Source organism: Scleropages formosus, chromosome 24, assembly GCF_900964775.1.
Source record: "Scleropages formosus chromosome 24, fSclFor1.1, whole genome shotgun sequence".
NCBI lineage: Eukaryota > Metazoa > Chordata > Actinopteri > Osteoglossiformes > Osteoglossidae > Scleropages > Scleropages formosus.
This window is the reverse complement of record NC_041829.1, coordinates 2,117,660-2,132,734: the sequence shown is the minus strand read 5'-3', so window position 1 is coordinate 2,132,734 and position 15,075 is coordinate 2,117,660. Positions and strand designations below refer to the sequence as shown.

The 15,075-nt window shown below is 40.7% G+C and overlaps 1 protein-coding gene across 2 annotated transcripts in view; it reads right to left on the bottom strand.

Annotated features, from left to right (window-relative positions):
• braf (B-Raf proto-oncogene, serine/threonine kinase) overlaps nucleotides 1-14,464 on the bottom strand; it is a 28,025-nt gene extending 13,561 nt beyond the window's left edge. Inside the window, exons 1-6 of one of the 2 annotated variants that reach the window (XM_029248667.1) lie at nucleotides 14,247-14,464; nucleotides 3,811-3,912; nucleotides 3,331-3,597; nucleotides 2,123-2,226; nucleotides 608-710; nucleotides 8-156 (exon numbers count right to left, since the gene is read on the bottom strand). In XM_029248667.1, coding sequence (XP_029104500.1) covers nucleotides 8-156; nucleotides 608-710; nucleotides 2,123-2,226; nucleotides 3,331-3,597; nucleotides 3,811-3,912; nucleotides 14,247-14,408 — 887 coding nt within the window. In that variant the 5' untranslated portion in view covers nucleotides 14,409-14,464. The remainder of the gene's footprint in view (nucleotides 1-7; nucleotides 157-607; nucleotides 711-2,122; nucleotides 2,227-3,330; nucleotides 3,598-3,810; nucleotides 3,913-14,246) is intronic. The other variant, XM_029248668.1, reaches the window with a different exon arrangement.
• Nucleotides 14,465-15,075: the final 611 nt, after the last annotated feature.

Here is a 15,075-nt window from a genome sequence, read left to right as displayed (position 1 = left end):
AACTCACTCCAGCTGATCGTAGTTGACACACATGAGCGGAACCTCGGTGCTACAGCGCTGGTGGAACTTGTACCCACATGTCTGGCAGCGGAAGCCTTGGAACAGCAGCTTCCGACAGAAGTCGCAGAATGCCAGCGTGAAGAATGTCTTTCGCACCTGGGTCAAAATTGGATACCAAATTAGATTACAGTCAAAACTTTTTTGCTTACGTTTCTTAACTAGAGCAACTGGTTGCTGGTTCAAATCTCACCTACTGCTGACCAAGGTACTTACCCTCAATTGCTCCAGTAACATTACACATCTGTATAAGTTTGTAAATAACTGCAGGTAGCTTTACATTGTAAATGGCTTTGGAGAAAAGAATTAGCCAAATAAATAAATGTAAATATACTGTAAAGTGGCAGTGGCTATCATTGCAGACAGGCATCACTGTCACTGCTGATCAGAATTTACACAAGCTTACAGAATAATGAAGACAAGCATTTCATCCTATATCAAAACCCAAAGAGAACATACTCTTAATCCATATTATTTTTTCCCTACTTTTTATTCTACTTTAATGAGAACAAGGGTGTACTAGAAGAGTCTGCTGTACATCCATACTTACAAAATTGTGCGTTGTCAGTGGCACATTTTCTAAAACCTCTACATGCAGCTCCTCCCCAGTGAGCCAAGAAATATCCATGTCCCAGCCAATCGGTTTCTTTTCCCTGGACAAGAAGGGAGGAAGAAAATTGTTATAAATGAGACCTTAGCTCAAAATGTACATTTTAGCACTATATTTACTTGTGGAGGCAAGATGAGTACACAAATGTAATGAAGTCTTGGCTTAGAGCAGTGGTTCCCAACAGTTGGTGGCCTTGTAACCCTAAATGCTGGTACATGTCGTGTTATTGACCAATAATTTTGCCATCTTAAATTATTCAGATACAAAAAAAAAAAAAAAAAAAAAACAAAAAAAAAAAAATTGGCAACAGAACATAATAAACTCTATTGATAAAATTCATCTAGAAAATTCATCTAGCGCACTGGACAATAAAGTGCAAAATTCTAAAATTCCAAAGCCACCTATATCACCACATTCCGGTCTGAGTGCTACTTAAAAACAGGCTGTTGGCTAGTCTTCTTGATACCCAAGTATTGGATATGAAGTGACGGGAACATTATTGTATTAAGCGTATACAGGCATGCCCCGCTATCCACCCTCCCGGTATCAGCACTTATAATGCCTCACTATAATGTCTTTTGAAAATGAATACCCTTCTTCACTATGCATCCCAATGCCTCCTGCTATAACGCCTTTTATTCAAAGCGTCTCAGAAAAAAAAAAAAAAACTTAAAAATTAGCCTCTAAGAACGTGTTTTCTAACTCAAAATGATAAAAATGCTATAAAGCATATTGTAGGGGCAACAATGAGAGCAGTAGCGCTCCCATAATGCAGCACTAACACGGTGGATATAAGTAGCTGTTGGAAAACCACAGAGAGGAGTTATGGGGGACTAATGACTATGTTGTTGAAGACCTTTTGGCCAGGCGTATGTGTGCTCCATCAGCTGTGTTCCAATACTTCTGACTCCTGAGCCATTTTTCTGTAATGTCATCGACAGCATGGTCTGGCTGAATTGTTGCAATATTTCTGGGCAACTTAAATATAGTGTTTTGTTGTACTTTATTATTTCAACATATTATTCAAAGTGTTTACTATCATTTTTAGAGACATTTGTCACAGTTAGCTGGGGTTTTCGGTAGGGGCAAAGAACTGACTATAATTTTCCCCATAAGGAATAATGGGAAATAGGCTCCTGCTATCCGCCTTTTCATTATCCACCCCATTTTCAGGAACGGATTAAGGGTTCATGCGGGGTATGCGTGTACTGATAGTATCCACAATTATCTACTTTAATTACAATTTTAATAATCCTTCATAGCATGCCATTAAAGCAACCTCCTCATGTCATTGTAATATAATATTTTTAGACTGTCCCCCAACCCTCAGGAAGACCCTCTTGACTCTCTTTTGGGTCATGATCTTAGTTTGAGAAGCACTTGCTCAGAACAAGAAGGGAAAAAGGAAAAGGGACCATAATGGGAGGCGCATTATATCTAGAATAGTGTAAGTACCCGTCCTGTATTCTGTAGACAGCACAACATTCTGGGATAAGCCCCCTCATCATCAAGGCCTTCTTCAGCGAGTCTCTGACAGTCATGCCACAGCGAGCAGGGACCTAGAGAAATGGAAGGTAGGGACATGTTCCTGTCAGTGCCGGCAGCACATGCTGCCTCCTGAGCACCAGGGCATCCATCAGGTACTGCTGCATGCCCCAACGCTGCGCTTCATTCACTGTGTCATTGTCTGAGCCATCAGCCCTAAAAGTCTCCATACATTCTGCTGTTGCTACTGCTCATCAGCATCACTCCCTGGTTGTAATGAGAGAGAAAGGAGGTCACCTAAATTCCAAACCTAATTTCCCTCGGACTTCAACTGCTTGACATTCTGTATTGGGGGGGACTCAGGTCTGGCCAGAGACGCAACTTTCTTGTTTCAGCTAAAATAAATCCACTTGGATTCAATTCCTCATTTAAGTGCTTCCTTCTAAAAATCTCAAGAGATAAAATTCTGCTTTTGCCTACTTTTTCCTCAACACTTTGTAAGGACTCTGCTATTAATACGAATACTGAAGTTTGCATACATAGATTTTGCAAAAGGTGCCAGAGATATAACCTGCAGCATAAATACTGTTCGAATCCTGCTGACATGACTTGGCAGAAAAATCTAATGTAATTAAAGAAATAATGGAACTATAATTACAGTCAAGGCTATTTTAAAAATTTACATTCAAAGAATTTCAATAATTCTGCAACAAAACAACACAAAAATGAGGCAGGTAATTGCCCCTTAAATATTCCTACCTCACTCTTCCAACACATCAGCCAGTATAGTTACTGGTCACTATTTTTCTCATTACTTGCCTAATTTACCTGCTACACTAGTCGTTTGACCCACCAAAGCGTTCCCATATATCCCCCCACTCCTCCTTGTCTCTCTCCATTGGCTTCCTAATAGCTGCCCACATCAAATTCAAGACTTTAGTTACAGCCTACAAAAGCAGATCTGCTTCTCGATGTCTACAAGACCTGATCACTCAAATCTTTTACGAAAGCACTTAACCTGAACTGCTGCTTTGACACAAATGCACAGAAAGAAACTGTTCACTATGCAAAGCTGTTTTGGAAAGCAGCAACTCTGAATTAACTATAGCTTTCTTCAGTCGCTGTGCTTACAGAGCTGAACTGCCACAGCCCAGAAGACATCCAATTGGTGCACTTACCACTGTTCTCTGCTTGTTGGGCAGGAAGACCCTCACGATGGGCTTTTGTGGGGATTTGGGGTTATTGCGGGAGGGGTCAACAGGTGTATGGAGGACGGCCAAAGTGGTGGGGGCTGCAGGGAAACCCTGAGCACCACCAATCTTAACATCCAGGAGTGCAGGTGCAGGAGAGGGGCAGGAGAAGTCGGTGCCATTCCCAATGGCCTCCAGTAGCTGCTGCTCTCGCTGTTGTAGGGCATCCAACTTGCTGGTGTACTCCTCATAGGCCTGGGTAAGCAGTCAGAGGTCAGCACTTAGACTAATCGCACAATGCTGTATATTAAAAGGCAACAAAAAACTGGTATTAAAAGATTGCTCCAGTTGAAACATTAGAAAAACATTTTTGAAAGTGAATATGCAAAATTACAGATAAAATGTAAAAATGAAAGTAAGCATCTTATAACACAACTTGAAGGAACTCACAAAAGTAATTTTACTCACCTCCAGGTATATGGAGGGTGGATTGTGTTCACCACCAAACTTGTCAAGAAGTGCTTCTAGGTGCTCCTGTGTCAATTTTATCATCTGCTTGATGTTCCATATCTGCAAAAAGAAATCCAGTTCATCACATACAAAATACAAACAAATCTCAGCGTGCCTCACTTCTCCTGGTTTTGCATCTATTGTTTTCTCTCAACTTTTGACTTGTTAGCAAGAACAAATGTCAACAATTGCTTAAACAGGAATTGAGGAACAGGTGAGAAACAGAAAGCAAACAAAAGATCACAAAATTTACCATAATCTATTTCAAAGGTTCAGCTTGTAAAATAACACATTTGACAGGATATTTTACGAGGTGAAGCACTGTCAAATAACTTGTCTGTACATGATATGTAGGAAAAAATTTTAGGGACTACAAAAAAGTAACTCTTGTCAATTTAAGTAGAATTAAGTAGAATTTTTCCAGTTGATGCACGCTCGCGCACACACACTGTCCAAAACTGCTTGTCCCGAGTGGGGTCGTGGTGAACCGGAGCCTAACCCGGCAACACAAGGCGCAAAGTCGATGCAAAAAGGGAAATTACACAACTAAGATTTAACACCACAAATGGTGAACATTTTCTTTATCAGCCAAAAGAAAAACCTAACCTGAAATAATATGTAATGCACATGTAAAATTCTCTTACTGGAGTTTTAAGAAGTTATACCAAATATTGGGTGCCAGAATGGGTAGCAATAGTGCTTCGCCACTCCTGGGCTGTGGGCCTGAATCCAGTCTTTGAGTCTGCATGTTCTCCTTGTGTTTGCATGCATTTTCTATGGGTGCTCTGGTTTCCTTACACAGTTCAGAGAGATCCATTCCACCTGGATTAGTGACCATAACTGACTGCAAAGAGTAAACTGTATTCATGAAAAAAATACTTCCCAAAAAATCTGTTATTCGAAAGTTTTTGCATAGGGAACCCACTGTACTTTGCAGCAAAGGCACTACTTATTATAAACAGATGGAAAAAAATTCCATCTTAAACAATCCAATACAATGACCATGGTCCCTATGCTATTTCCACTTTAACATCTCCATGAAGCACTCATCCAAGGGGTTCCAAACATATCAAGGTCACAGTCACTAACTACTGCTTTTCCATGTATGCTGGCCAACAGATGGAAAGCTCACACCGCCCCCCACACACATAGAGCTGTAAAAACATTTGAATGATTCATAAGCCTGTCAGTTTAGGTATATGTTATAGAGCAACTTATAGTAGAGTGGTTACAGCTGTTGCCTTTGGGTCCAAAGGCTGCAGGTTCGAATCTCATCTACTGCTACAGCACACTTGCGAAAAGTACTTACCCTCAATGCACCAGTTAAATTATCCAGCTGTATAAATGGACAAATAGTTGTAGATAGATATAATATTAATTTCGCTGTTGCTTTCCCCAAAGCAAATTTCTATCTTTCTACTTTTCTCCAAAGCTAAATTAATGTATATACAAGACCTGATCATCTGCTACACTCCTCCACCTCTGCCCGCTTGGTGGTCCCACACACAGAAGGTCCAAAAGCAAAAGCACGAAGGCTCGGTTCTGGCTCCGATGTGGCTGAACAACCTCCCACTCTAACTCAGAACTGCTGAATCTCTGTCCACATTTAAAAAGGGTCTTAAAACTCATCTCTTTCAGACTCATTTCTCCCATGATCTCTTAAGTTCTTCTAATGTGTAAATGTTCATCCACTATAAATTAATATCTGTTACACAATGGATAAACCTTCATGCAGCTACTAATACCTAATAATAATAATTAGGAATGTGATGAGGAATCGTCAAAATTCAGATAGTTTTATGCAGCTACTCATGTGATGTACATTGGTTCATATGGTGGAACATAAACTAACTACTTTAGAATCACTCATCTGCAGCCAAGTGTTTCTTCCTGCTAATTTAATGCACACATTGTATTTTCTATGAGATGTATGTTGCTTTGGAGAAAAGCATCTGCAAAATGAATAAATGTAAATATAATAAGATGTATGATGGCCTTGTCTCATGACATCAATCTTTTGTTCAGTTCATGTAGAATGTAGGGAAACATTAGGGGGGAACCAGGTCAGATGATCCCACAGCAGTTCACACACTTTGCCATTTTGTTCTCGCCTTTTCTTTCACTATCATTTCATTACTGTCTGCTGGGCCAGTGTATAGTTAGCCTGGCTTCTTTCAATCATATTGTGCTAGACTGTGCTCAGACTTCCGAAGCTCGAAATATTGTAACGACTTGCATTACTGTTTTGAGCGGGAAAAGTGTTTATTGTAATTGGTTAGCGTTTGGTGACGTACGGGGAATATAAGGGGGTGATTCCGTCTGCCAGAAGGAGAAAGAAGAGAGCCTGGGGGCGCTAAGCAGGCTGGGAAGGGTGGCTGGAGGCGCAGGTCCTGGAGGAAACGGGGTCCTTGGACTGAGAGCGTTATTTCCCTGTGTGCCGGTGTTCAAATAAACGTTTGACATGAACGCTGCCTCTGCGTCTTTTTTCGCCCCATCCAAACCCACAAAATTAACCATGGAAAAGTATAAACCAGAAAGTTTTCAAGACTGACTGCAAGTAACAGAGGTTACGACAGAGCGTAAGTACAACATATATGAAAAGAGTAACAAAGAGCTAGAATATTTAACCAGATACAGGAAATAAATCATTTTAAAATTTAAATGCACTCACTGGGTGGAGATTACAGAAATGCTGTAATTTGGGAGAAAAATAAGTAGCATTACAAATGACAATCATCAAAGTGAAATTATTTGAGCCTTCAGGTCTTTAAGATTTAAGAATTAGAAAAACACTTTTTCCACTATTCACAGGCAGAACTACAGCAGAAAGTAACAACTGACATTTTATATGCATTATCAGTATAGAGTTTAACAATTAATAGTTTCAAGATCAAATAGCCCTAATTGCTAAATATTAAATAAAACTTTCATAATGAATCTTAGGTAAATATTACCAAATTACCAAAGCACTATCAATTACAAAACTATTGTGTTACAAAAGTATTCTGGTACCAAAAAAATACTTGAGGTTAAAACTTCAAAATAGTCAAGCAGTTCAATTTTGATGAAGACACTTCAGTAGTGGCACAAAACAGCATTTTTTTTATGACAGTCCCTAAGGTGTGAAGAAAGAGAGGCATCTTGGCTCAGTTATGAACCAATATTACTCAACAGCACTGCAGAAAGAACTACCTTGCAACCAATATGCAGCCCTTGCACTGGGTTCAAACACAAACTCTCCTAGGAGCAGTGAAACTATGGATATATCCTCTAGATTCTTGTTCTCTATAGATCCATGAACAAAGAATTCATTACCAAGGGAATCTGATTCAGGGCAACAAAAATCAACAGATAAAGTGTGGACACACAATGGAAACACTGTGGAAACGTAGGGAGTCAAGCTGAAAAGAGCACATTTTGGAGGCATTGCAGGTTATTAAAAAAATATATATAGTAAGGTAAGTGATTTCTCATTCTGGTTCTACTTCACAAGTGTACAGAACATCATGTTAATCACAAAATATCAAACAACCTAATCGCAGAATATTCTAATTACCAAACCCAATATTACTTCAGCAAGAAACAAGTGAAATCTGGGAAGCATACAGTTGAAAATTAAATTATTCCGTTTTGTGAAAGGAGCAATAGGACCCAGAAGTTCTCAGGTTTATTGGCCAGAAATCCGATTTTTCCATGGTTCCTCTGACTTCACCTAGGCAAACAGGCAAGGTTGAAAGAAAGAGAATCAAGATTTACTCTACAAGTTTACCAGTCAACCCTTGTAACCAGGAGCTACTGACCAATCATGCACCTGTCCATTATGGAGAATCTCTTTTCCAGTACAGAGTTGTGGAGGTCCAGATCGTATCCCAGAAATATAGGCCAAGAAGCAGGGTACACCTTGGATGTAAGCCAGTACAATTAATTTTATGGTCCTATTACAAGGTAAAAGCACACTTGTCAGTGTTTGTGGTTGAGCGTCACACTGCCAGCACTCCAGACAGCAGAGATGAACGCTCCACCACACACCTCCAGCGCACCACACCCAGGTACCAGACATCTTAGATGCTAATTTCAGGACCGTTTGCTGATTCTCTGGTGCTCAGCAAAGGGACGCGTCCAGATGGGCATGGCCTGGTTTCTAGACCCTGTGAATAAACCAGGTCAGCAAACCTACTCATCCAGTGTTCCAACTATGCCTGTATGTGTTACTTTTCTGTTTCCATAGCCTATGCTTTCATCCAAAGTTTCAACATTTTTCTCCCCTTTATGATGGAATATTTCACAAGAGCAATTCAGGTTACACACCTTGCTCAAGGATATTACAACAGAACAACCCATTTGGTCTCCATAAACACAACAGTACTCGCTATTTAAATGTGACAGAAACCCTAAATACTGCTCAGCTATAATGGACATAACACACTGATCGCTCTTGTAAATGAACCATAGTCCATGCAGGCCACGTTAAATTTAACGTTAAACCTATAAAAATGGTCTTAAGGTGTCCAGCAATTTCAAAGAGATTTCTAAGCAATTTAATTTTATTTCAGTTTTGTTTTGGATTTTAAAAAAACTATTTTACTTACTTTTCTAATAACAGCAACATTTGGGAAGATAACAAGAAACAGTATCAGAATTATTAGAATCAGAAGAAAGTAACACCTCCTGATTTTGCAGTATTAACCACTGTGGGGAGAGCAGCTTTCCTCTGAAAAACAAAAATTGCATTGAAATCCACGAGTACGTATGGTCAAGGCAAAAAAACCACTGAATGACAGCAATTGCACTATTGCCTAGTTAGGTTTACCATGAAACAAGCATCTTCATCACTGCATTGTAGGGTTTACTGCAGAAAAACAATTCTGTTTTCATTCTAATAATTTCCAAGTTCACTGGTAATAAATGAACTCAAAGTGTTATTCAATGTCATACAATAAAGACATCCATATTTACCCTGTGTGGCTTTATTTATGCTACATTAGAATGTTGTAGTATTTTAAGACCATAAAAACAGCTGCTTTCTAATGAGATTAACATAAATCTAGATACTACTGTTGAGGAATACCTTCTGCAGAAACAACATTTTACAGTCCAAAAAATGTTATTTTGTAAAAACATGCAACATTTTTTGGTTTTACACTTTTCCACCGGGGGGGACTTCGGCATACATGTTCTTTAATGCTACCTTTGAGTATAAATGTTACTGTGATGCTGCAGATAGGTGGAAAAGGGACTTTTAAGCTGTAAGTTCCTACCTAGAACATGTTTGACACCATCTATTGAACTTAAAGGAATGAACCAGCTAGCCTTAGGATTTCATTTATCTGTTACCCAAGAACTAGCAGTACAGCAATAGTTCTAGGGTAACAGTATTAGAATTAGATATTTTATGATCATACAATCTATAAACCTAAACATCTTCAACTTGAAATTCCTGCTCAATCAATAATGATTCAAACCTTAAGTGAACTCAAGCCTTAAAGAAAAAACAATGAAAATAAACAGAAAATGAAAAGATCATTTATACTGTAGCTACCCTTAAATGAAATGTGAATTTAAAAGCCAATTAATATCACCAAGTCTATTAGTGGACAGTGGTGCACTTGTGATTTTTAGAGCTGGTTTCAAAATTCTTCCCATGAATTTGTCATTAGAAATATGTAAATTGACAATTTTTGCACTTAAACATTTACTATGGAGACACAAAGAGGTCCTAAGTTATGATATTCAAAACTTCAAACAATTAAGCAACCTAAAAACTCAATTTCTTAAATGTGTAGTAATCAAATGATAAACCACAAGCTGCAGTATGCACAAAGCACAAGATTAACAAAAGATTATTTCCTGAGTCGCCACCAGCTGTAACAAGACCATGTCATAGCTTCATTTTCATTTTGCTTGCTATGTACTACACTACTGTTAGCAAACAACTACTGAATTTAGAAATATTGACACACAAAAAAAAATTCTACATACCTTCTACAGGAAAATTTTTCACTGAAAGCCTACCAAGAGCAAGTTCAATCGCGGCAACACACTGCTTTTGACGAAGAGAAATCTATCAAAAACATCCACCCAATGCAGTTTTAGACAAACTTTTACTAATTTAATGCCTTTCTTCCACATTAACTACAGACAGAATAATTACTGCGTGTTAATTTTGAGTATGTGAATGATTTGTTCTGACATATCAAAATTACGTGCCACCATCTGCACAAAAGACAATACGGTTTGAAGGTGAAGTATCATACTGTGTCGATGCAGTGTTTCTAAATGCACACTAGCGCTGACCAAATGGGTGTGTGCATCAAACATGATTACAATAATGAACAGATCTCTCAAAAAGCTATATATCCACGTTTCACTAGGTGCTTACCCAGTTCAGGATCATGGTGCTTCAGAGCATATCCCACAGAGAACAGGGCAGGGGAAGGCGGCCCATCACAGGGCAATCGCACAGAGTCATCTTTCGACTGTGGCAGGGAACCAAAAAACCCGAAGTAAACCCACATGAACATAAGGAGAATGTCCACACAGACTGAGCCAGATCTGAGCCCACACCCAAAAAAGAGTGCTCCAGACCCTGTGTTAAAAATATCCCATTGATTTCAAAGTAATGCATTACAACATAGATTGTAAACTAGAGATTTATTATGTTGAACTGCTTACCCCAACAACTGGTCAGGAAAATTATGGATTAGGTTGAACCACATTTAATAGCAGCGGAGATGGGGCTTGTATTTTCCTACCTTGTATAATCGCAGCTGATGAGAGGGGAATTTCAGACTAGCTTTTCTAAACTCAAAGTTCATACTAATATCCAGCCTACACATCAGGCACAGAAGGCAGAGGATAGAGTATATTACTTGGTAAAACACACAGCAAAAACAGTTTTTCTGCCGCTACCTTCTAACTGAATGGTGCAGACATTACAAAAGGGAAGAATAACTATGCAAAATAACTGCTATATCATTTTGCTATTTCTCCAGTAATGTTTTTACAAGAATACATTGGCAATTATTCATTTTTACAATTTATTATTATACATTTATTTAGCTGTTAACTTACAATGTCAATCTACTTACAATTATTTAGCCATTTATATAGCTGGGAAGTGTTACTGGAGCAATTTTTAGAGTAAGTACCTTGCTCAAGGGCACTAAAGCCAGAGGTGAGATTCAAACTTGTGACTTCTGGATCCAAAGGCAGCAGCTCTAACCACTACGCTACCAGTTATCCCAAAATATCTCAAGTAATTTTTGCTGTTCAGAAATTTCACAAAATTCAGTAACTCACACACACAGTCTGAAACCACTTGTTCCAAGCAGGGTCACGGCAAACCAGAGCCTAACCCGGCAACACAGGGCGCAAGGCTGGAGGGGGAGGGGACACACCCAGGACAGGACGCCAGCCTGTCGCAAGGCAGCCCAAGGGGGACTTGAACCCCAGACCCACTGGAGAGCAGGACCCATTAAAACCTGCTGCGCCACCGCACCCCCTCTTTTCCCCAGTAGCTTCCCATCACAATTCACTCGGACAGTTGAAAGCCTTGGACATGAGTTTAAACTCCAGCTAGAGCAACACTATTTCTATATCCTTATATACTAAACACCGTATTGGTGGAAAAAGAGGGACTTGCAGTATCTTGGCAACATAAAATTGACTAATGAAGGTTATCAGTGTACATTAGAATTAGATACCGTTAAGCCTTTTTGACTACAGAAATAAACAAACAGAACAAATCACAGTTTACTGAGCCTTTAAACAGTGATGCAGATAATGATGACAATACTTTCTAAACACGATTTTCAGGGTTTTCTCTCTACACAAGAGAACAGCAAAAAAAGGAAAATGCACATGTTGTCTACAATGCACCTTGCACTGTCTAATACACAAATGTTGCCGTTTCCCCATGAAAATAAATGATTTTATAACAAACAACAGATCAACCTCTAGAACCAAATACACTATAAGCTGAGCTGACAGAGCTAATGGCAGGCAAAGGATGTTAAGTTTCCTGGCTGGAACTTACAAAGTAATGCATTGTGAGACTGTGAATCAAACATTTACAAATTTAACATCAATGATCTCCTTTTTATTTTATCAGGAAAGTAAAGATATGACCCATGATACATGCTGAACACTTCATATGACAAGTGACCCAAACCTTTTAACCTACTTATCACTTTAAGGTACATAGCAAATGTGTACACATGTAAAGTGTGTCTTCTGTGATTACTGTGTTTGTCACCCTTTTGACATGTGCAGTTGATTAATGGTGCTTTTTTTGGTGTTTGCACATTACTATTTATGAAAAAACTGAAAAATGAAATTTCCTCTTCCAGTCTCACTTCGTCCATGATCTCAAGTTCACGTCAGGTATAAATGTTCACACACTATAACTTTAACATCATGCCCGGATCAATCCTTTACGCAGCTACTCCGGCAATGTAACGTAAATGTTTATATGCATCTCTAAAAAAAAAAAAATACTAGGAAGGTGATTAGGAATCGTTGAAATTCTAGTAAAGTTTTATGCAGCTACTTGCGTGATGAACATTGGTTCATATGGTGAAAGAAACTATTTAAGAATCACACATCTGCAACTATGTCTCTTTCTCCTAATGTAATGCACAAATTGTTTTTTCTTTGAGATGTACGTGGTTTTGGAGAAAAGTGTCTGCTAAATGAACAAATGTAAATGTAGAACTTTTCTGCTGAGATTATACCCTATTATACTATTTCTGACCCAAGCATAGACCACCTCAATTTGTTCTGAAACAATCTCACTTGAAGCCTACAGATGCCATTATCACTTTATAAATATCTTAGATGTGTCCAGACCAATCATGTATTGGTTGATACCATTAAGTAACGACCATGTGGACAACTATCACAATAATAAACCATCTTTAAAAAATTTTTAAAAAAAAGCTGCATTTAAAGTCTTGAAAGACAGACCTAAAAACCCAAATTCATACTAATAGAAAGTTAAGTTAATCTTTAAAAAAGATTGCATGTACTGCCCTCTACACATTAATCACATTAAACAAAGGTTTAAAAGGCCAGAAGTGGTCCCACGTTTAACTGCAAAATCTACAAACACATGACACACATCTAAAGGAAGGACTAACTAACCGCCCCCCCCCCTTTTTTAGACAGTGAAGGATTCCCCAAAACAGTGTGTCACACCTGCTTCAACACACTGCAGCTGTAGGGCCTGCATTGGTGTGTTGCAGTCAGAGAAATGTACACAAATTCCACATTATTGACAAAATGTGGAATAATATTGACAGTATATGAACATCATGCCTTCCTTAATTCATTTCGTCAGACCAATTCTATCTCCACCTGGCTGGTGCAAATGTTAGCCACGTCAAGAACACAGGCTCCAATGTGTGTGCACAAAAATAACCTACACACGTAGGCAAACCTACCTACATAGTGCAAAGCATATGGCTGCGCGCGCGCGCACACACAGTGCATTTACAGCATTTTCACATGTCAGTCATGAGGCGGGACGCAGTCCCGTGCTTCCCGCGGGCCCCGGCCCGTGTGCCCACTAATCCGACATGACATTCATCTCATTTTTACCCACACACGCCACGTTATTAATTTTTCAAAGTGTAGGACTTAATAATACATGATGATGTACAATCGCCCAAACAAAAGCGAAGCGACGCACGCACGGACATCGCCTGGCCACCCGAAACGTCCGCTGATCCAAAATGGCAATGAAATTATTGCCGTTGCGCGGACATTCCGTTGGTTTTACAACAAGGAAATCGTTTGGCCCCTCATCGCTCGCCCAACTTGGCTGGTTGCACAAAATGGATACACGTCAGCAAGCACTGACATAATCGCACAGCGCTGAAACGATGGCGAATTGCTGCGCTGCGAAACTAGGAGCCTCACAGAGGCCCGCGAGCGACGTGGAGCGTTATTTAACCGCGTGCCGCGCTGTCGCTCGCTTCCAACGGCTCTGTCTGTTAACGGGGCTGCGGCTGCACGAGCCCGTACACAACGCGGGCAGCACGCTCGAGCACCGTCGCGGGCCTACTGATAAACAATGTGTCTGCGAGCTGCAGTCCGCATCTACGACACGGGCGACGCCGTCCTGCACTCTCCCGCAGCACCGAAGCGCATAGCGTGCACTGCGTTCGCAGCGTCCACAATGCTCGTGCGCGTTTTCCGCATCGCCCGGTGCTCCGCACTGCACCTGTGCGGTGCACCTCCACACCAGAACCGGTATTTCTTGAAGACGTCCATCCAGCGATCGGCGCTCGCCATCCGACGTCTCCTTCGCTTCTGCCCCCCTCCCCCCCGTCACCCCGCCGCCGCCGCCGCCGCCGCCGCTGCTGCTGCTGCTGCCGCTGCCTCCCATCGCATACCTCCTCCGGAATGTCCTGGTGGCTGTCCGGGACCCCCTCAGAGCACACGGGCTCCAGTCCGGCGCCGAGTCCGTGCAGCCCCCGTTCCGGCTCCCGCTCCGGGTCCATGGCGTCTCCGTTGAAGACGGGCGGTGGGGACTCGGCGCTGCTCAACGCCGCCATTTTACACTGCGAGAAGCGAGCGCAGAATAATAGAGGGAGAGACAGGGACGGAAGGGGGAGACAGAGAGGCTCAGAGAGAGACGCGGAGAAATCCTCGCGTAGAGGGAGGCAGGGGACGGCCGAGGTTGGGGGCGGTCACCGGTCAGACACAAGCCCTCCTCCGCTCAATATATTTTTGTCGTTGTTATGTGGATCTCTGCTGTGTGCTTCACCGTCCATATACATTTGCTTGCGATATGCATTCTGTTTAGACTCGTTATTTATTTATTTATTTATTTATTTATTTATTTAGTAAGGCAATAGGGAGTGACACAAGGAACAAGACAGAACGAAAAAGATCCAGACACACAGTTCCTTGAGCCTGGTACGCCTGGCGAAGAGAGAGTTCATTTATTCCTAGTGGCTTCTTTATATCTTTTATTGCCATAATAATTGTTCATACCACTTGCAGCATTGCTTATTACAAAGCATATTGTGACGTGCTGAAGAGATACCAGTAAATAGTTGGAGACATTTGTGTGTTTATAAGTGTGACTTGCATTGATTCACTGTTTATGCTGGTTTGTCCTCTTGGGGGGATTCTGGGAAGCCTGGGAATTGACAACCGTGGTGGGGAGTTGGAGGGCTCACCTTTTTCTGTGTGGTGCACTTATATTCACAACAGTTT